This window comes from Podarcis raffonei, chromosome 6, assembly GCF_027172205.1.
Source record: "Podarcis raffonei isolate rPodRaf1 chromosome 6, rPodRaf1.pri, whole genome shotgun sequence".
In the NCBI taxonomy this organism is placed as follows: domain Eukaryota; kingdom Metazoa; phylum Chordata; class Lepidosauria; order Squamata; family Lacertidae; genus Podarcis; species Podarcis raffonei.
In genome coordinates, this window is record NC_070607.1 from 4,531,402 (window position 1) to 4,552,638 (window position 21,237).

At 44.3% G+C, this 21,237-nt stretch overlaps 1 protein-coding gene and 1 pseudogene across 2 annotated transcripts in view; both read right to left on the minus strand.

Moving 5' to 3' along the window:
* The window catches only part of ASTN1 (astrotactin 1), a 222,174-nt gene that overhangs the window by 42,252 nt on the left and 158,685 nt on the right, over positions 1–21,237 (minus strand). For both annotated transcript variants that reach the window (XM_053391242.1, XM_053391241.1), the window contains exons 9-11: positions 8,900–8,974; positions 8,138–8,275; positions 4,707–4,857 (exon numbers count right to left, since the gene is read on the minus strand). In XM_053391242.1, the coding sequence (XP_053247217.1) occupies positions 4,707–4,857; positions 8,138–8,275; positions 8,900–8,974 (364 nt within the window). The remainder of the gene's footprint in view (positions 1–4,706; positions 4,858–8,137; positions 8,276–8,899; positions 8,975–21,237) is intronic.
* Positions 17,746–17,807, minus strand: LOC128416787 (uncharacterized; annotated as a pseudogene).

Genomic DNA, 21,237 nt, shown 5'->3' on the forward strand with positions numbered 1-21,237 from the left:
ATGATGGCAAACAGGCAAATGAGAAGCCTGGGGATCCCGCCCAGCACCCATCCCCATCTCATTGGCTTCCCATCTGTCTGACCAGATGTGCAAGCAAGTTGGGAATGGGTGGGCAAGTGAGGTGCGTGTGCGTGTGTGCGCACACCTCCCTCCCTCAAATTGATTTGACTCCTTTGTGGCCATTAGCAGGAACCATTTACTGTCGTACTCTTGTGTAGCTCCCACTCTTTTACATGGACCAGGAGCAGGTATTTGCTAGTGGATTGTGTCTCAAGTTTGTGTAGCATAAGCAATAAAAAGGCAACAGTGCCTCAGTGTGACGCTCCCTGCACTTTCCCTTGTAGCCTGCACCATTCAGCAGCAAATCATGTGTTTGCTACACTACAGTATCTGCAACGCTCGGGTGTTGGATACTACACTGGTGGGGGTCACCCCCTTACATGCTCTTCTGCTTTGTCGCCACCCCCTGCTACTTCCCTATAGCCTCATCATTTTCTTCAGATGGAAATAAGGTTTAAAACTTGTGCAAAGTGCACATCAACTATTCTGATTAAAAAGGTAAAGAGACCCCTGACCATTAGGTCCAGTTGTGACCGACTCTGGGGTTGCGGCGCTCATCTCGCTTTATTGGCCGAGGGAGCCGGCGTACAGCTTCCTGGTCATGTGGCCAGCATGACTAAGCCGCTTCTGGCGAACCAGAGCAGCGCATGGAAACACCGTATAACTTCCCACCAGAGCGGTACCTATTTATCTACTTGCACTTTGACGTGCTTTCGAACTGCTAGGTTGGCAGGAGAAGGGATCGAGCAACGGGAGCTCACCCCGTCGCGGGGATTTGAACCGCCAACCTTCTGATCAGCAAGTCCTAGGCTCTGTGGTTTAACCCACAGCGCCACCCGCGTCCCTTCTATTCTGATTACAAGGATGATTACAAGGATGTATATACCAGATGCCTTGTTCTATATCATACTAATACCTCCAGCACACCAGAAGCTGCCTTATGCTGATGGAGTCACATGACTGCTCCATCTAGCTGAGTCTTATTCTATCCTGACTGGCAGTGGCTGCTCAGGGTTTTGGACAGGGAGCCTTCCCACTCCAACCTGGAGATGTCAGGAATTGTACCCTGTGGCCTTTTGCTCTGCAGACTGCCACTCAGCTTTGGCCCTCCCCTGAGGGTGTTAAGTTATAAGAAGTTCCGCTTGCACATTCTGAGACCATTGAGTCTGCATTAGTGGTCCATAGACAAGGCAAGCCTTGATCAGAAAGGATAATAGCATCTTCAAGGATATGGTGTGTGTTTTTGTGAGGGAATACATGGGTTTGACTTCCTGGGAGTTGTAACTGTGATACAACCTTTCAGACTCTGCCTCCTATGATTAGAGTACTGCAAATGTTTGTGATTTTTTTTTTTACCTAAAGCAAAAAATTGCACAATTGCCATTGCAGACAAGTATCCCAAACAAGAAACAGGTTTGAAAACAGTCTTTGAAGAATAAAAGTGGAGTGAAACCAAAGTTTGAGGAGAGGCCATGAAGTCAGCAATGATATGAAAGCAAATTAGATTTGCTCTTTAAATGGGGAATGACATGCAGTTAAGCATGTGGTGTGCAAGAACAATTGGACACTGCAAAATTCTCACCCATGCTTTTGACAACAGCAAAAATATGTCTCAAAGTATGCTGTTTTCAGGTTGCAACAAATGTAAGGAAAATTTGGCTGTGGTGGCAAAATTTACCACCTTTGTGCATTTATGAGATGGAAAGCAAGACCAGGAAACTTATAAGTCCCTGTGGGCCTCTTATATGTGTCAGAATTGCAAGACAGACATTAATCCATTTAAGGACTTTTTGCTGCTGCTTTAAGAGATTATATTAATTGCTTAAGGTTTTTATTTGTGGATTTATCTTATATATGGATCACCATACAGTGGTATCTCAGGTTAAGTACTTAATTTGTTCCGGAGATCTGTACCTAACCTGAAACTGTTCTTAACCTGAAGCACCACTTTAGCTAATAGGGCCTCCTGCTGCTGCTGCGCCACCGGAGCACGATTTCTGTTCTCATCCTGAAGCAAAGTTCTTAACCTGAGGTAATATTTCTGGGTTAGCGGAGTCTGTAACCTGAAGCGTATGTAACCTGAAGCATATGTAACCCGAGGTACCACTGTATTATATGTTTTGTTGTAAGTGAATGAACTGTGTTTTTATGTGCGTCACAATTTTATTCATACCTATGTATTAAATGTCCTGAACATGTGAAGCCAGAGGAGGGGGAATTAAATGGGGACATTCTCTCTTCCCCTCCTTCACTCCCTTGCTCACTCCTTCTGCTCATGCTGCTGCTGTCAGCAGTGGCCTTGTCAGCAGTCATTTCAGAGATCTCTGTGCAGAAAGTGTTCCACCTGCTGATTCCTCCCCCAATTCATCGCACATCAGACTTTGGCACAACACCTCTCCCAGTGCTGAGCAGGTGCAGAGGAAGAGCATCAGCAATGGGACATGTGCAGCAGCTTCGCGGGCGCAGTTTGAAGCAGATGGATTGCTTTCCACCTATCCCTCCTGGGAGCCCTTCTGCAAAAGGGTGCAGTGAAATGGGCTGCGGGGGCGTGAGAGCAGGTGGGGAGGTGGAGGAAGGGAACATCTGCCACAGAGCAGTTAGCAAGCATCTCCTCCAGAGCAATGGGGGCTGGTAGATAGACAGTGGTGGTGGCAGCAGGAGGAGTGGACTCTGGAGACAGAGAATTAAGTCTTCAGGACCTGATCCCATGTGGGAGCTTCACTTATAAATATAGGGATGCCAGGGCCCAAGCCTGCATGGAACCTAAACACCACATTCTCAGCCAGAAGTTCTCCCACTAATCATAGGTGCACATGGACTTTCTGTGGTTTCATGGTAGTTAAGGAAAGGCTTTCTTGTTCCAGCAAGTGCACATAATCTCTCCCAGCTAATGCATAATGTAGTACGTTCAGCTTCCAGGGGACACGGAATTTAAAAAAGAAAACCCATCTCAGGCCAGAGTCCTCCATAGATCAAGGCACCACTGACTGTGGCCTATGAAATTTGGCCTTATAATTGTTTGTTTTTGTTTGTTTGTATTATGATCATTTATAAAATTTATTTTCAAGGCAACTTATAACAAGTTAGCTAAGAACAATAACACAATACAATGAAATAACTTGATATGAGTGTTGCTGCCTCCCTTGCCATCAGAAGCTTCTGAAGCTCTGGAAGGCACAGAAGAGTACCTGCAAGGTAAGTCACACCTGCTGAATTTCTGTTTCTCGTGCAGCTGTCAAGAAATAATGGTAAGCATCCGCACAGAGGCTTAGAGCATTCAAAGGGCTTCATATACACTCTGCTCATCTCTAACACTAACTGAGTGCACATTCTTGACCGCAGAATTGTTTGTCCAAATTTGAACAATAAGGATGCATACAGAGGTTGCACCCTAATACTTTCTGAACTTTTCAGCTGGGAAGTTTGCAAAAGCACATTCCTGGCTAGCTTTCGAAATGGGAGTTCTTCCATTTTGATGGTTTGTTGGTTTGTTTATTTCAACTTACTCTTGAGTCTTGTGTCACAGGGCATGATAGAAATTGAGATAAAAAGAGCAAGGACCAGAAAAATGTCTTGCTGTGAATTTCTGTTTATGGGGAATGATTGACGACATTCCTCTTAGGGATGACTCCTCCTAGTGGAAGGAACAGGCAGGGCCCACTAAAGCTTTTCTTCTTCACTCCAGGGGGAGGAGTCCTACCTCTCACCAAAACACCTGGCAGAGCAGATAACTCCTCGGCCCCACATCTCAACACCCTGAATGCTGGGTTTGCATGTGCAAAAGCACTTGCTCAATGGAGCAGCTGGGGCAGGCAACACACCAATCAAGTACAAAATGGAGCTCCCAGTTACCTAGGTTCTTTGTTGTGTCCTCATGTTTCTGTGGCTCACCCAACCCTGCCTCTTCCACATTCACTTATTAGAAAGAATACCATCTCTGCAGCTCCAGGGGAATTTTGCTAATATTTAAATAGCTACTGAGTAGATTGTACCAACAAAGAGTATGACTCATCCATTCCCTTTGGCACCCACGCTAATTCATCGAAGAACTTCTTCACACATTAAAAAATACAGAAATGTACATCAAAGATGTTTTACGTGTATTCCTAAAAAAAAGTGAAGTGTGAAGGCGGCAAACTTGTAGTTGCAAGAGCGTGTAACATACAGAAAGAGTGTGCATCGTACTCATTAGGAAGTCAAGTGTCATGCCAGCTTCCTACCAGGTGTGGCCAAGGCAGTGTGTCAAGTCTATATTTGTCTTGCATAATGGGGAAGGTGGGCATAAAATGGGGAAACTGTAGGAGACGGGAGACAAAGAACAGCCACAGAGCTGAAAGATAATACAAACATATGGGGCTTTGTCTGCTGCCTTGTGGGATTTCTTCGGGAGAAGAAAAGGCTAAGGATTAAACCCTACACAAATCCGGAGTGGAGTCCCTAAGATGGCTGGATGAATGGCACTTTCTATGCGTCCTTCCAGCAACTCCTGCAGCCAGTCTGGTGCCAAACGTATTGCTCTGGTTTCTAATACGCCAAACAAATACATTGAAACCCCAAATAAATCATGTGTGCAAACAGACATTTATCTTTGCAATCCCACTTTCCCTAGAGGCAGCTGCATCACTCTCAATAAAAAGTACACGAACCATACAACCCGTAGAATCCAATTTCCGATCTGCAATGCAGCGGAAGTTCTTGCTGCAGCCACCATTGTCCTTGGAGCAGTCCCGAACTGGCCCAAATGAATCCAGAAGAACTTCCAGGTTGTCAAAAGAGGAGGAAGTCATCAGTTCTTCCCTGCAAGGGAGAAAAATACAATTGTTAATATTCATTGTTTTAATATTATTATTCGTTGCAGCACATCAGTGTTCTATGAGCTTTAGAGCAGACGCTGCTGGACTACAAATCCCATCATCCCTGGCCATTGGCCAACAACATCTGGAAGGCCTACGATGCTTAGCAGGAGAGTATTAAAGTGGCTTAATACATCGAGCTGTGTGTCTCTGCTAAAGGATGACTGAGCACAGAGACAGGGTAGCTGCAGATGATGTGAGTTCTTTGTGGCTGTGCACAGATGACCACCAGTAGCTTGAAAACTGGAAAAATACAACCAATTAATGTAGTTGGCATTAACTACTCATTAACTCCTCATTTCTTAGAACAGGCAACGCCCCATTTGCACGGGGCATAGGTGTTTTGATGCACCATGCCCGTTTATTTTATTTTATATATTTATATTTATTTTTGTTCATTTGTGTGCATGCATAGTCATGCTGCAGTTTGTGTGGGTGGAGATAGGTAGCCATGTGAATTGCAGCGTGATGATGGATCAGGTGGGCATCCCAGGCAGGTGAGCCCAGGTGAGCATGGTGGGGAGCGGGCAGCCCACAGGTGAGCTGCAGAGGAATATCCAGGGCAGGGCAGGGTCTCCAGCAGCCCCCCTGCTCTACTGGCACTGCATGCCTCACACCAATGTCACCATTTTGGCATCTGGAACGTGAGGAGGCAAGCAGCAGCACAGCATGTGTGCCACTGGGGAACTGCTCCAGCCTGCCCTGCCGGATCCTCAGTGACTGGGCCATGGTGCAGCTCAGCTGCAAGGGAAAGGGGGCTGTGGTTTGGGCAAAGAGGTGGACAGGTACATGAGTGAGGAGGCAGAAACCCAAACCTGATGGAGCCAGGGAAGGGCATATCATTTTATGGGCTGGAACTCAATTTTTGCGAATTTCTTCAGTGAGGGGTCTTAAAAATATGTTTTGGGGTGTAAGGAATTCAAATCTGCTATTAATTTTGTGATTGGACAACATTTAGCGTGGTAAGACTGTGATTGAAGAAGAAGCACGTAAACTTGCTTTTGGAAAACCAAAGAATTTTAATTTAACCTTCTGGGAATGTCAGGTAATGCTAAACAACAACAACAATGTACAATAATATTAATATATGACATAACTGCAAGTACTTGACAATGATTTTTAATGATTTATATGCAATTTTACACATATTTTACTTACCACGCAAAGCTAAATTATATAAATTTAACCAAAATATCTTTTGACTTCCCAAGTCATGTCACAACTTTTTAGCACCCCTCCTTTTGGGGAATTTGAAAATTGACAAATTCAACACGCCCTAGCAGGGAGGGCTTTGCAAGCTTTCCTGCACCCCGCACCCCTTTTGCTGCTGCCACTGGAGGAGGGCAGAGAGAGGGGCCAAGGAAAGGGAGTATCCCTCATGTCCGTCTACCACTGTGGGCACGGCTGGAGGAAGGAGAGAGAAAAGCCTGCATTTCACAAGGCAAGCTACTTACTCCCTCTTCGTGGGGCAGCGGTGGTGAGGAAACGAAGGGGGGAAAGGAGCTTCTTCCCACTGCTGTAGAGCGGAGAGGGGAAAGGACGCATTTAAAAATGCAGGCTTCCTTCTTTCAGTGGTGCAGCATATGGTTGCCCGACCGTGGCTTCTGGAAGGGGTGTGAAGTAGGTGCCCCCAGTGTGACACAGCCCAGAGCTCCTCTCCTGGGGTTGGAGGAACCAAGGCTCATGGAGAAGAGCACAGGGCCAGGTTGCACTGGAGGCACCGGCGTGAGGGTGCCTGCTCTGCACCTGGCAGGTGCTGTTGGCTGGCTGCGCTCTCCCCTGCGTGGGTGTACAGGAGGCCCCACCCTCTCTGGACCCCAGCCTTGCAAGGCTGCTGGGAGGGGGAGCAGCCATGCCCTAGCCTCGCTTTTGCTGGCGAGGGGCACGTGCCTCTTGCACCCTTTGCTGGAAGAGAAGAGAGCCAGTGTGGTGTAGTGGTTCAGAGTGGTAGACTCGTAATCTGGTGAACCGGGTTCGCTTCCCCGCTCCTCCACATGCAGCTGCTGGGTGACCTTGGGCCAGTCACACTTCTCTGAAGTCTCTCAGCCTCACTCACCTCACAGAGTGTTTGTTGTGGGGGAGGAAGGGAAAGGAGAATGTTAGCCGCTTTGAGACTCCTTCAGGTAGTGATAAAGCGGGATATCAAATCCAAACTCTTCTTCTTCTTCTCATGCTGCCCTCCCCAAATCTGAGCCTTGCAAGGGTGCTGTGGGGACACGGCAACTGTGCACCCTTCAGTACCAGCCTCGCATGAGCCCAGCAAGACTTGGATCTGGGGAGGGCGGCACGAGAAGGGTGCAACAGCCAAGCTGGCATCACTCGAGCAGAAGCAGGGGCTGGACGAGCGCAGTGGGGTTCATTTGTCCTCTGCCCCTCACCCTGCCCCGCTGCCTTATTTCCCTTTGCAGGCAAGCAAGGCCTCTCCCCCGTTCCTCTGCCCCGCCCCCCAGCCTGCTGCTGTGTGAAAAGAGAGGAGGAAGCCTGCAGGTTTTTGGAGGGTGATGCGTAAAGGGAGAGGAGGCTTGGCTGAGCTGTAAAAGGAGAGGGTTTAGCATAACCAGGAGTATGGCAGGGTTGGTGGGGCTGGCAAGTAATGCAAGCAGGGGTGGTAAAGGTAAAGGGACCCCTGACCATTAGGTCCAGTCATGGCCGACTCTGGGGTTGTGGCGCTCATCTCGCTTTATTGGCCGAGGGAGCCGGCGTACAGCTTCCACGTCATGTGGCCAGCATGACTAAACCGCTTCTGGTGAAGCAGAGCAGCGCACAGAAACGCCGTTTACCTTCCCACCAGAGCGGTACCTATTTATCTACTTGCACTTTGACGTGCTTTTGAACTGCTAGGTTGGCAGGAGCAGGGATCGAGCAACGGGAGCTCACCCCGTCGTGGGGATTCGAACCACTGACCTTCTGATCGGCAAATCCTAGGCTCTGTGGTTTAACCCACAGCGCCTCCTGTGCCCCAACGGGGGCGGTAGCCCTTAGTAAAAGAGAAATAGGTCTCAATCTGTTGCCCAAATGGTAAGTGTGTGCCCTGGGCTGCTGTCCTGTACCAGAGATGTCTCCAGGGAAGAGGAAGAGAGAGAAGTGGAGCCACTCAGGTGTCCTGGGAGAGAACTCTATGCATGAGAGTGCAGAGAGGAAGAAAACGTAGCAGCTACTAGGGTGGGGAAACAGCTTCCTGAAACCCAAGTGACCCTTTGATCAAGCTTAGAACAAGCACGTACCTGACCTCCACAGCATCCTCCATCACTGTCATGTCTGTTTTGCACTTGGCTGATGGGTTGATGGCCAGTTCAGCGGGTGGGATGACAAAGCTCTTGCTCAGCGGCAGCCACATCCCTTCCCCAAGAGTATAGGTGAATCTGGATTCAGAGAGAGGAAACCAGTTGGATACGTGGCCCAAGAATGCAAAAAAAGAAGAAGCATTCATTGCGGACATGAATCTAGATGCAATTCTCTAGCAGGCTATGACTCAGTTGGCAGGACTTTGCTTGCCTAATGTTCCCTGTTCAGTGTCTGGCATCTAGAGTTAAATATCTCCAGGAAGAGGTGCTGAGGAACACTTCTGCCTGCATGACTCTGCTGACAGTGTCTGTGGCTGAAGGGCCAATGCCTGGATTCACACTGAGTTAGCTTTGCTTGCTTTCAGTTATGTCACCTCCTAGCCAAATCTGATTGGTTATGCAGAAAAGTCACAGTTCATAGGAAGAAGTTGGGTTTCAAGACATCAACAGTGTTGCCAAATAGGGCTGTGTGGTTGTGTGCACAAGGAGAGAGTTTTGTCAGGCGTGTTTTTTCTCTCCCCGGTAGTTCGCCCCTTTCATGCTGAAAATATTCACTTGTGACTATTTGGTGCCACTCTACCTGAAATGGCATTTTCCTACTATATGCTGAGGCAGGAAAGGGAGAAAGAACAGCAGAGAACAAGGAGAGATAATGTACATGGTTGGTCACTCTGGCTGCATTGAAGAAGAAAAAAACCTTACCTGAATATCTTGTCAGAAGGTTGTTCTCCTAGCACCAAATCAAATCCACGTTGGAATATGGTATATGGCCATGGCCTGGAGAAAAACAAAACCACAGAAGCCATGAAAGCTTTCTTTCTTTCTTTCTTTCTTTCTTTCTTTCTTTCTTTCTTTCTTTCTTTCTTTCTACGTCACCAAATGGCTCAGGAGAAGTTACAAAAAATGTCAGAACTGGAACAACTACATTAAAACCATGAAATGAAAGCACAAGTCAAGCAGTGACAAAGCAACAGAGCAGAAGACCAGAACAGCAGTGCACAGCAACAAAGGAAGATAGGAGATACTCACTCAACCAAAGGCTTGGATAAGTGAAGAGTATACACCTCACAATATTTTACCTCATAATTGCACATGAGCTGACAGCACGTAATAGCAGCCAAACCCGAGACAGGACACAGGTTTGCTGTGGCACCCAAGGAAGGAGCTCCTCAACACCCTTCAGGTAACTTTGAGGTAAGTAAACACAGCAGAGATATTTCTTAATGGAGTCCAGCAGATAGCATGCCAAGTCCCACATGGGTGGGATGTTAGGCCATGGGACTTCCCAGACTCTTTCATTCACTTGTATCAGTGATGAGGAGGTTTCTTACAGTAACCCTGAATAGGAACTTAGGCTTGCAAAAAACCCAAAAACCCAAACTGATTAATAATGGAAACTCCGACACTTATACTATAGCAATTAAATTTTCAATGCAAGAGATTCTACATTACAGCCTTCAACTTATTCACTGTTCCCCCCTCCCCATTTAACATGTTTATTGCATCACAAACAAACAAACAAACAAACAAACAAACAAACAGAGATAGATATGCCAGTCTCTCTGTTTTCACTGCAGACCTAATCGCTAGGGTGTGCAGATGCAGAAAAAGACAGGTTTCTTTCAGCACCTTTAATACGGTCAAACCTTGGTTGTCGAACGTAATCCGTTCTGGAAGACTGTTCAACTTCTGAAATGTTCAGCAACCAAGGCACGGCTTCTGATTGGTTGCAAGAGCTTCTTGCACTCAAGTGGAAGCTGCATCAGACATTCAATTTCTGAAAAACGTTCCAAACCTGGAGCATTTACTTCCAGGTTTTCAGCATTCAGGAGCCAAAAACGTTCCAAAACGGAGGCGTTTGGGAACCAAGGTTTGACTGTAGTTGTACAGAAGAGGGAATTCCAGTAGGTGTAGCTTGACCATATGTAACAGTAAAAGCATCTAGTTTGCTTTTAAAGTCAATACACATTACCAGCTTCAAAACTCATTGAGGTCATTTCCCCATCCTGCCTCACATCACTGGATGCGTTTCCAATTCACCAGCTGTCTGTCTACACCAGTGTGTGGAGAGGGAACATGGATGTCTTCCTATGGCTTGCATTTTCAAATTATATCAAAGCTGGTTTGGGGGGAAACACAATCTAAACACAGTATTTCTCAAGGAACAGCAGGACAGATGTGGATTGTGGCTCATGTCATGTGCATTAAGAAGAAGAAAGCTTTTGGCCTCACCCAGGGCCGGATTTAGGTTTGACGTGGCCCTAAGCTACTGAAGATAATGGGGCCCTTTATATGTCCAGCTGTCCTTTGTCAACAACAAATTGTCACTGTTTTTTGTGTTCAGTATAGGCTGTATAGTAATTTATGAACCTAATAGGTATCTAAAGCCATTTGCCACTGCTGCTGTACATAGATTTTATTTTATTTGTTTTTTATCTTAGGAAATGTGCATCCAGATTTTTTCCCTTTAAATTTTATGGGAGCCCCAAGAGAGTGGGGCCCTAAACTATAGCTTGTTTAGCTTATATGTAAATCCGGCACTGGCCTCACCATACGGTGAGAAGCTAGGGGTTAAATGGTAAATGGACCCCTGACCATTAGCTCCAGTCACGGACGACTCTGGGGTTGCAGCGCTCATCTCACTTTATTGGCCGAGGGAGCCGGTGTACAGCTTCTGGGTCATGTGGCCAGCATGACTAAGCCGCTTCTGGTGAAGCAGAGCAGCGCACGGAAACGCTGTTTACCTTCCCGCCAGAGCAGTACCTATTTATCTACTTGCACTTTGACATGCTTTCAAACTGCTAGGTTGGCGGGAGCTAGGACCGAGCAACGGGAGCTCACCCCGTCGTGGGGATTCGAACCACCAACCTTCTGATCGGCAAGTCCTAGGCTCTGTGGTTTAACCCACAGCGCCACCAGTGTCCCTTTGAGAAGGGCTAACAGGAGGTACATAAAAGGACTGTGCCTAAGCTACCTACCATGCTCAGGGATTGTATGTCAGGAGTGGGCAGACTTCAGGCTTCTTGGATCTAATATTTTACTTGAACCCCAAAATCTACCAGCTAGAGCCAGGTGCAAAAGATATATAGTTAGAATTAAAGAGCAAGGTACTTCTGAGACTAGGAATTTGTTTTCAGAGCTGTGCTCACACTCTTTTCATACCAAAGTCCACTCCTGGATAGCTTCATTCACCTCAGCAGCCTGCTACGGTTAAACAATTAGGAGTGATAAACACATCCAAATTTCTGCCCCCCAAAATCCAGCCATCTACCAGGAGATCCCAGTCTGTCTTCTGCCCACCCCGGTTTAAATCTTGTTCCCACAACTTCAGACCTTCAAAAGACTTGCCCACAGTTCTCTGAAAAGTTGTGTATTATCCTGTGGTGACATTGGTACAGCTCTGGCTGAGGTATAATTACTGTAAAGGGAATTGGGGGTTGCTTGTGCGTAAAGGGTGCTGCCGCTCTAGGCAACGTTGCCTGGCTGAACCTTTCCCTGGCTGGACAGCCCTTTCTCCATGGCTGTGTCAGTCGCTGGCAGAATCCGTCAGTGGGCGTTTCCTGAACTTCTTCCAACCTAGAAGCTCTTTGACGCCAAGTCTCCGCCTAGCCTCCCTGCGTGGAAGTCTCCTGCGCAGAGTGGGCGTGCCCAACGGAGGTCCTGGGCTCTCCCCGCTGGTCTCTGTGGAAGAGTCTTGGAGCCCTCTCTCCGCAGTCTCCCCTTGCTTCCTGGTGTCCCTCCTATTTCCTTCCTCAAAGGAAGTGTTCTCTCTCTCCCTGCTGGTCCCTTCTCCTGCATCGTTAGGGAGCCTTACCTCCACTCTAGGCTCCGATGGCAGTTCCCTGACAATTACAGCCCATGACTCACACAAAAAACACAAGATATTTTGAAGGGCAGCTGAAAATTATAAGGTGCAGCCACCATTATGAGTCAACCTCTAGCACAATAACCCCCTCCTTCCCCCCCTTTTCTTTTTCAGCATTCTTGTTATACTTGTAATTTCTGGCTGGATTCTGAATCAATGTGAAGAGAATTCATCCGTCATCCAACATAGGTGTTCAAAAGAAAGGATTTTAGCCATGCGCTAGAAAAAAACAGAGTTGTTCAAGAAAGCATGAGCATTCCAGGTGGTTGAGGGTAGTAGCTTTGGAGATGCAAGTGTAATAAATTGAATTTTTACACTGGTGTAGCTCAGTCGGTATAGCATGAGACTCTTAATCTCAGCGATGTGAGTTCGAGTCTAACGTTGGGTGAAAGATGCCTCCTGCATTGCAGGGGGTCAGACTAGATGACCCCTGGGGTCCCTTCCAACTCTACAATTGGATGATTCTGTGATTCTACAGTTCTTTTTTGCTGTTTTCCAATGCCTGTCACTCACCAAACCACCCTAGAACAATCTGTACTTCTCATAATCCAGTCTAGACTATCCAGGCTCACCACAAGTATTAGTCAGTAGGTTTAGCCTGCCTCTCAGGTCTGTGACAGAACCCTCAAGGGAGCTAACAAGCTAAAAAACCACTTACTCCACTGACCATGAATCCAACTCTGGGGAGCTGCCTCTAACCAGCAAAGCCAAGCGGCTTTCTAAACTTCAGAGGCCTCATGGGTGTAGAGTGATCTAACCCCAACTCCGCAATGAAATGTTCGTGAGCTTCTGTCAGTCCCCTTGGCCTCATGAAGGAGCCTATCTATTGCTTACAAAGCACCAACAATGTCAACATTGCAAAACGAAGAAATCCAACTAGCAACAGCAATCCCAGACCCCACAAATGGATACACTAGCCTATTTCTAGGCAATTTTGTATGTGTTCATAAGTCCATTTGGTCACATTTCTGCATTAATCTGTTATGCATATGAGGAGTTTGTGGGTTTGTTTGTTTGTTTTAAGAAAGTCTGTATGAAAGGGTTAGGACCGATATGAGGGCCAGACTGCGATGGTGGCTTCACCCAGAGGTAAATTGATGAAACAGACGCAGTTCCTAAGCCACTCAGCCAACTACGCCAATTTCAACATTGGGCCACTGGAAACAGAGGGATTCAGGAGTAGTGGCAGTTCCACCCACAATATACTGCCGGGTGAAGCCACCAACATGCTCTGCCCCTCATCCGCAGAGGGAGGGCCAAGCTGTATTGCTGGGCCGGTACAGCTTATTCCTCCCTTTGCTACTCTAAACTGCTCCTGTCCCCAGGTGAGTGAGCCCCAGTGTCTCACATGCAAGCCAGAGAGGCATGGGGCTCGCTCAGCTGGGGGACGGGAGCCTTCCCGCCCCCCAGCTGAGCAGTGCAAACAAGCTGCGTTGTCCTGGCCTGTGAGGCACTGGGGTGAAAGAGCCACAGCTTCTGCAGTGAGAGCTGCGGCAGTTTCACCCTCGCAGGCTAGGGGCAATGCAGCTTGTTTTGTTTTTTTTTTTAAATATTTTTATTAAACAGTTTTTATAATCACACAAACAATACATAATACATGACAACAACAAATACATGAACAAACAATAACAAACATAAAACAAAAAAAAAAGAAAAAAGAAAACAAGTACCATTTCATATCCTAATTTCTTAAACCTTTCTTCCTCGACTTCCTCATGCCTCCCTTTTCTGTATTCCAAATTCTGATCAATTACTCAGCAAATCTTCCCTTATTTTACTTTAAATTTAAGCTAGTCTTCCTTATTCTCCTTGTCTTAACCATTGCTAATAGTAACCATTTGCTTTCCAGTCCAACATCATTCTAACTTTCATTAATTTTGTAATATTTCTTTAAATAGTCCTTAAACTTTTTCCATTCTTCTTCCGCTGCTTCTCTTCCCTGGTTTCGGATTCTGCTCGTCATTTCTGCCAAACCCATATAGTCAATCACCTTCATCTGCCATTCTTCCAGTGTGGGTAGATCTTGTGTCTTCCAGTACTTTGCAATGAGTATTCTAGCTGCTGTTGTAGCATACATAAAGAAAGTTATATCCGTCTTTAACACCCCTTGGCCGACAATGCCCAAGAGAAAGGCCTCTGGTTTCTTAGTGAAGGTATATTTAAATACCTTTTTAAGTTCATTATAGATCATTTCCCAGAATGCCTTAATCTTCGGGCACGTCCACCAAAGGTGAAAAAATGTACCTTCCTTTTCTTTACATTTCCAACATTTATTATCAGGCAAATGGTAAATCTTTGCAAGCTTGACTGGGGTTATGTACCACCTATAAATCATTTTCATAATATTTTCTCTTAAGGCATTACATGCCGTGAATTTCATCCCGGTGGTCCACAACTTTTCCCAGTCAGCAAACAAAATATTATGACCAATGTCCTGAGCCCATTTAATCATAGTTGATTTAACCGTTTCATCTTGTGTATTCCATTTCAGCAGCAAATTGTACATTTTTGACAGATTCTTAGTACTGGATTCTAGCAATTCAGTCTCCAATTTTGATTTTTCCACCTGGAAGCCAATTTTACTGTCCAATTTAAACACTTCATTTATTTGGTGATAGTGCAACCAATCTCTCACCTTGTCTTTTAATTTCTCAAAACTCTGCAATCTCAGTTTGTCCCCTTCCTTTTCCAGAATTTCCCAATATCTTGGCCACTTCGACTCCATATTTAGCTTTTTAACTGCCTTAGCTTCCATTGGCGACAACCACCTTGGGGTTTTGTTTTCCAGCAAATCTTTATATCTGACCCAGACATTTAATAGTGCTTTTCTGACAATATGGTTTTTAAAGCTTTTATGTGCTTTAACCTTGTCATACCACAAATATGCATGCCACCCAAAAATATTGTTAAAACCTTCCAAATCCAAAATGTCTGTGTTTTCAAGAAGCAGCCAATCTTTTAGCCAGCAGAAAGCTGCTGCTTCATAGTACAGTTTAAAGTCTGGCAGGGCAAACCCCCCTCTTTCCTTTGAATCCGTTAATATCTTAAATTTAATTCTGGGCTTCTTGCCCTGCCAGACAGATTTAGATATGTCTTTCTGCCACTTCTTGAAACAGTCCATTTTATCCATTATTTGTAATGCTTGAAACAAAAACAACATTCTTGGCAATACATTCATTTTTATAACTGCAATTCGGCCTAACAAGGAAAGCTTCAAGTTTGACCAGATCTCCAAATCTTTTTTCACTTCTGTCCAAGTTTTTTCATAATTATCTTTAAATAAGTTCACATTCTTAGCTGTCATATTTATACCCAAGTATTTCACTTTTTTAACCACAGTCAACCCCGTCTCATTCTGAAACCTTTCTTTTTCAACCTGTGTTAAATTTTTCTCCAATACCTTAGTCTTTAACTTATTCAATTTAAATCCTGCCATTTGACCAAACTCTTGGATTATTTCCAAAACTCTTTTCGTACTAGCTTCTGGCTCTTGTAATGTAAGTACTAGGTCATCTGCAAATGCTCTCAATTTGTATTGTTTAGCTCCGACCTGAACCCCTTTGACCAACTGGTCCTTCCTAATCATATTTAGCAGAACCTCCAGGACCGATATAAAAAGTAGTGGGGAGATAGGGCACCCCTGACGTGTCCCTTTTTCAATCTTGAACTCTTCTGTAACCACATTATTTACAATTAATTTTGCTTTCTGTTCAGAATATATTGCACCTATACCATTTTCAAACCCTTGGCCTACCCCCATCCCCCGGAGGTTCTTCAACATGAAACTCCAAGATATATTGTCAAAGGCTTTCTTGGCGTCCACAAATATCAAAACAGCTTTAGTGTTTATATTCACTTCCAACTTCTCCAAAATGTCAATTATATTCCTTACGTTGTCCGATAAATGCCTTTTCGGGAGAAAGCCCGCTTGGTCCCCATGAATCTCCTCCATCAAAACTCTTTTCAATCTCTTTGCTAAAATGTCAGCAAAGATTTTGTAATCCACATTTAGTAACGAGATGGGTCGGTAGTTCTTAAGTTGGGTCTTTTCAGTCTCTGTCTTTGGTATAAGTGTAATGTAGGCCTCCCTCCACGTATCGGGTGCCTTCTTCCCCTCCATGATCTCGTTGCAGACTTCCTTCAAAGGTTGTATCAACCCTTCCTTCAAAACTTTGTAATATTTGGAAGTCAGCCCATCCGGTCCAGGTGATTTGCCCAACGTCATACTTTGAATGGCATCTTCTATTTCCTGTGCTGATATCTCCTGGTTCAAAATAGTCTTACTTTCCTGCGAAATCTTTTTCAGCCCATTTTTCTCGAGGAATTGTTGTATGTCCATTTCTTTCTGCGGCCCTTGTGTGTACAATTGTCTAAAGTAGCTCTGAAAACAGTTCCTAATTTCCACTGGGTTACATATGTTCTTTCCTTCCACTTCTAAGTTTGTTACTTAGAAGGGGGGCAATGCAGCTTGTTGTTTCAACATTGCTGTGTATTGCCAGATTGCAATGTTTGACTGGTGATATATCACAGTGTTGAAAACCTCACATCACCCAGCCCTAAAGGTAGAGGTAAAGGACCCCGACAGTTAAGTCCAGTCGCGTATGACTCTGGGGTTGCGGCACTCATCTCGCTTTACTGGCCGAGGGAGCCGGCGTTTGTCCACAGAGCAGTGGGAGCTCACCCCATCACGGGGATTCGAACCACCCACCTTCTGATTGGCAAGCCCTTGGCTCTGTGGTTTAGACCACAGTGCCACCCACGTCCCTTGCCCAGCCCTAGAAAGGGTCTAAAAAGCTCTTGTGGGGAAGGCACATGAAGAAGGACCTCAGATGATGATCGCAGGGTTCGGGTCGGTTCATATGGGGAGAAGTGATCCTTGAGGTATTGCAGTCCTGAGCTGTTTAAGGCTTCATAGCTCAAAACCAACACTCTGAATTGGACCCGGAAACTAATTGGCAACCAGTGTAGTCAGACCAGGATATGGTACAATGGGCAGAGTGTCCTGCATAGACCACAGAGTTTCCTACTCAGTCATAATATTTATGGAGTGACTTTGGTAAGTCACTGTCTCTCAGCCTAATCGCTTGTGAGAATAAAAGGTATACCTTTGGAGAACTCTCAGTTTTCTTTGAGCAATGAAGCACGCTGAGAAGACAATGTGGAATAGTGGAATGAGTGTTGGGACTTAAGAGTGGAGAGAAGAGATTTCGCAACTCGACCCAACAAGGAAAGCTTCAAATTTGACCAAATCTCCAAATCTTTTTTCACTTCTGTCCAAGTTTTTTCATAATTATCTTTAAATAAATTCACATTCTTGGCTGTCATATTTATCCCCAAATATTTCACTTTCTTAACCACAGTTAACCCTGTCACATTCTGAAACCTTTCTTTTTCAAACAATGTTAGATTTTTCTCCAGTACCTTAGTCTTTGACTTATTCAATTTAAATCCTGCCACTTGACCAAACTCTTGAATTTGTTCCAAAACTCTTTTCGTACTAGCTTCTGGCTCTTGTAATGTAAGTACCAGGTCATCTGCAAATGCTCTCAATTTATATTGTTTAGCTCCGACCTGAACCCCTTTAACCAACTGGTCCTTCCTAATCATATTTAGCAGAACCTCCAGGACTGATATAAAAAGTAGTGGAGAGATAGGGCACCCCTGACGTGTCCCTTTTTCTATCAAAAATATGGAACGCTTCACGAATTTGCGTGTCATCCTTGCGCAGGGGCCATGCTAATCATAAAAATGAATGTATTGCTAAGAATGTTGTTTTTGTTCCAAGCATTGCAAATAATGGACAAGACGGAATGTTTCAAGAAGTAGCAAAAAGATATATCTAAATTTGTCTGGCAGGGCAAGAAGCCCAGAATAAAATTTAAGATACTAACGGATGCAAAGGAAAGGGGGGGATTTGCCCTGCCAGACTTTAAACTTTATTATGAAGCGGCAGCATTCTGCTGGCTAAGGGACTGGCTACTTCTTGAGAATACAGATATCTTGGATCTAGAAGGTTTTAATAATACGTTTGGGTGGCATGCATATCTGTGGTATGACAAGGTTAAAGCACACAAAGGTTTTAAAAACCATATTGTCAGAAAAGCATTATTTAATGTCTGGACTAGATATAAAGATTTGTTGGAAAATAAAACCCCAAGGTGGTTGTCGCCAATGGAAGCTAAGGCAGTTAAAAAGTTAAATATGGAGTCTAAATGGCCAAGATATTGGGAAATTCTGGAAAAGGAAGGGGACAGATTGAGATTGCAGAGTTTTGAGAAATTAAAAGGGAAAGTGAGAGATTGGCTTCATTATCATCAAATAAATGAAGTGTTTAAAATGGACAGTAAAATTGGCTTCCAGGTGGAAAAATCAAAATTGGAGACTGAACTGTTGGAATCCAGTACTAGAAATCTGTCAAAAATGTATAACTTGCTGTTGAAATGGAATACACAGGATGAAACAGTTAAATCAAGTATGATTAAATGGGCTCAGGACATTGGTCATAACATTATGTTTGCTGACTGGGAGAAGTTGTGGACCACCGGGATGAAATTTACGGCATGCAATGCCTTAAGAGAAAATATTATGAAGATGATCTATAGGTGGTACATAACCCCAGTCAAGCTTGCAAAGATTTACCATTTGCCTGACAATAAATGTTGGAAATGTAAGGAAAATGAAGGCACATTCTTTCACCTCTGGTGGACGTGCCCGAAGATTAAGGCATTCTGGGAAATGATCTATAATGAACTGAAAAAGGTATTTAAATATACCTTCCCTAAGAAACCAGAGGCCTTTCTCTTGGGTATTGTCGGCCAAGGGGTGTTAAAGAAGGATATAACCTTTTTTATGTATGCTACAACAGCAGCAAGAATACTCATTGCAAAGTACTGGAAGACACAAGATCTACCCACTCTGGAAGAATGGCAGATGAAGGTGATTGACTACATGGGCCTGGCAGAGATGACGAGCAGAATCCGAAACCAGGGAAGAGAAGCAGCGGAAGAAGAATGGAAAAAATTTAAGGACTATTTAAAGAAATATTATAAAATTAATGAAAGTTTAAATGATGTTGGATTAGAAAATAAATGGTTACTGCCGGTAATGGATAAGATAAGGAGAATAAGTAAGATTAAACTATGTTAAAATAAGGGAAGATTTGCTGAATAAATGACTAGAAATTGGAATACAGAAAAGGGAGGCATGAGGAAGTCGGGGAAGTAAGGTACAAGAAAATAAGATCTGAAATTGTACTTGTTGTTGTTTTTTTTGTCTGTTGTGTTTACTGTATTGTATTGTTTTGTTTTGTTTTTGTTGTTATAAAAAAAAAACCTTTAATAAAAAAAATTTAAAAAAAAAGAGAAGAGATTTCGAACTCCCACTCCACCAGAAAACTTCCTGGTTGTCCTTGGAACGACTGATATGCTAATCTATTTCTCCACTTGCTGGGAAGTTTTAAAATTTGGGGGAGTCACGGACACGGCTTGGATGGCCTTGGAGGAAGGGTAGAATAAGCAGACAGGGGAAGAGGAAGAAAGGGGATGGTGAAGGTAAAAAGGGCACTTGTGAGCCGTTCCACGTAATTAGGTATCATTTTGGTCAGCAATTCAGATTGAAGATAATTTCCCAATAAATACAATGGATGAGAAAATGGTGGCGACTGTTGCAACAATAAATAAGCACTTTCATTTCTAACCCAAGTGTCACAGCACCACAAACAACAAAAGGTTGATTGCAGAATTATGTATTTTGACGTTGTTTCAAGGCATAGACACGACTGTACTTTTTTCTGCTGTTGAAATCGATGGCTGAAACGGGAAATTTTTTCATTCATTTTTGATAGCAGGACCAGCCTGAATAAGGCAAGATTTCCAAAGAGCTATACAAAGCGTACTTCGTGGGCCTCATTTATACCTCTCAATACTCAGGTAGATGGGCTTTCTTTCTATTCTGCAGGCTTGCAGTGAGTGAGGAGCAAAAGATCAGAAGGACTATTGTTCCACAGACATACTGGGGTGAGCATTTTTTTTAAAAAAATAAGGGAGAAGTTCCCATTTATATGTGAGCAGGGCTGGATATACGTATAAGCTAAGCAAGCTATAGCTTAGGGCCCCACTCTCTTGCCCCCCCCCCCATTTCACTATTAATATACTTCTTAATTGTATTTCAGTTCAGCAATTACTTTGCTAAAATACATATTTCATTATGTGCAAATGGCTTTAGATACCTATTAGGTCCATAAATTACCATATAGCATATATTGAACACAAAAAGCAGTGACAATTTGCTGTTGACAAAGGACAGCTGGACATATAAAGGGCCCCATTATCTTCAGTAGCTTAGGGCCTTGTCAAACCTAATCCAGCCCTGGGTGTGAGGGGAGTGAATTAAGTCAGATAGACAACTCTGTGGAGCCAGGTTTGAGTGGGTATGCACAGTGCAAGGCTCCTGTCAATACAGACTCACTAATGGTCCATTGTCCTTGGTTACTGATTAGAACAAGTTAGTCAAAGGTAAGTATTTCTGTATTATTAGCAAAAGGCCCCCTGAGTTGGACTGTCCAGCTTTCCTACTTCCTCACTTCATCTGTTACTGAAGCTCTTGTGTCAGATTGACCCAAGCTAACCTTATTTCCCCAAACTGAACGTGACCTCCAGACCCTAAGGAAGAAGTGAAGGCCACTTTCCCCATCACCTACTGACTGATTGTAGCTGCATAGTAGAACATATGGATTCTGGGTCCACAACCTGGCTTCTTCAGTGAAAAAGGATGGGAAAGACTCAGCTGCTGTCAGTCAGAGCAGACAGCACTGGATTAGATGAAGAAATAGTCAACTGTGCTAGAAAAAGGCAGCCTCCTATGTTCCAAACCCAGAAGTGGTTACTTGTCACTAGCAAAGGCAAAGCCAGAACCAAAGCGATGAATCGTGCAGAGTTGAATCTTCTGGGTGAATCCTTTGGGTTGAGAGGAGTCTTTAAATGTTCAATTTATTTCTCTCTTGTGGTACGCTAGAGTGTTTTGATACACAGGTTGAAAATTACTGGCCTAATAAGACAAACTTAGAAATAGAAATACATTTTATAATGGATAAAATGTAAGTACTTTTGGCATTTCTCATTTTGCCTGAGAAGGAACCTCCCAGCTTGTTTTAAATGAAACATGGAAGCAACCTAGG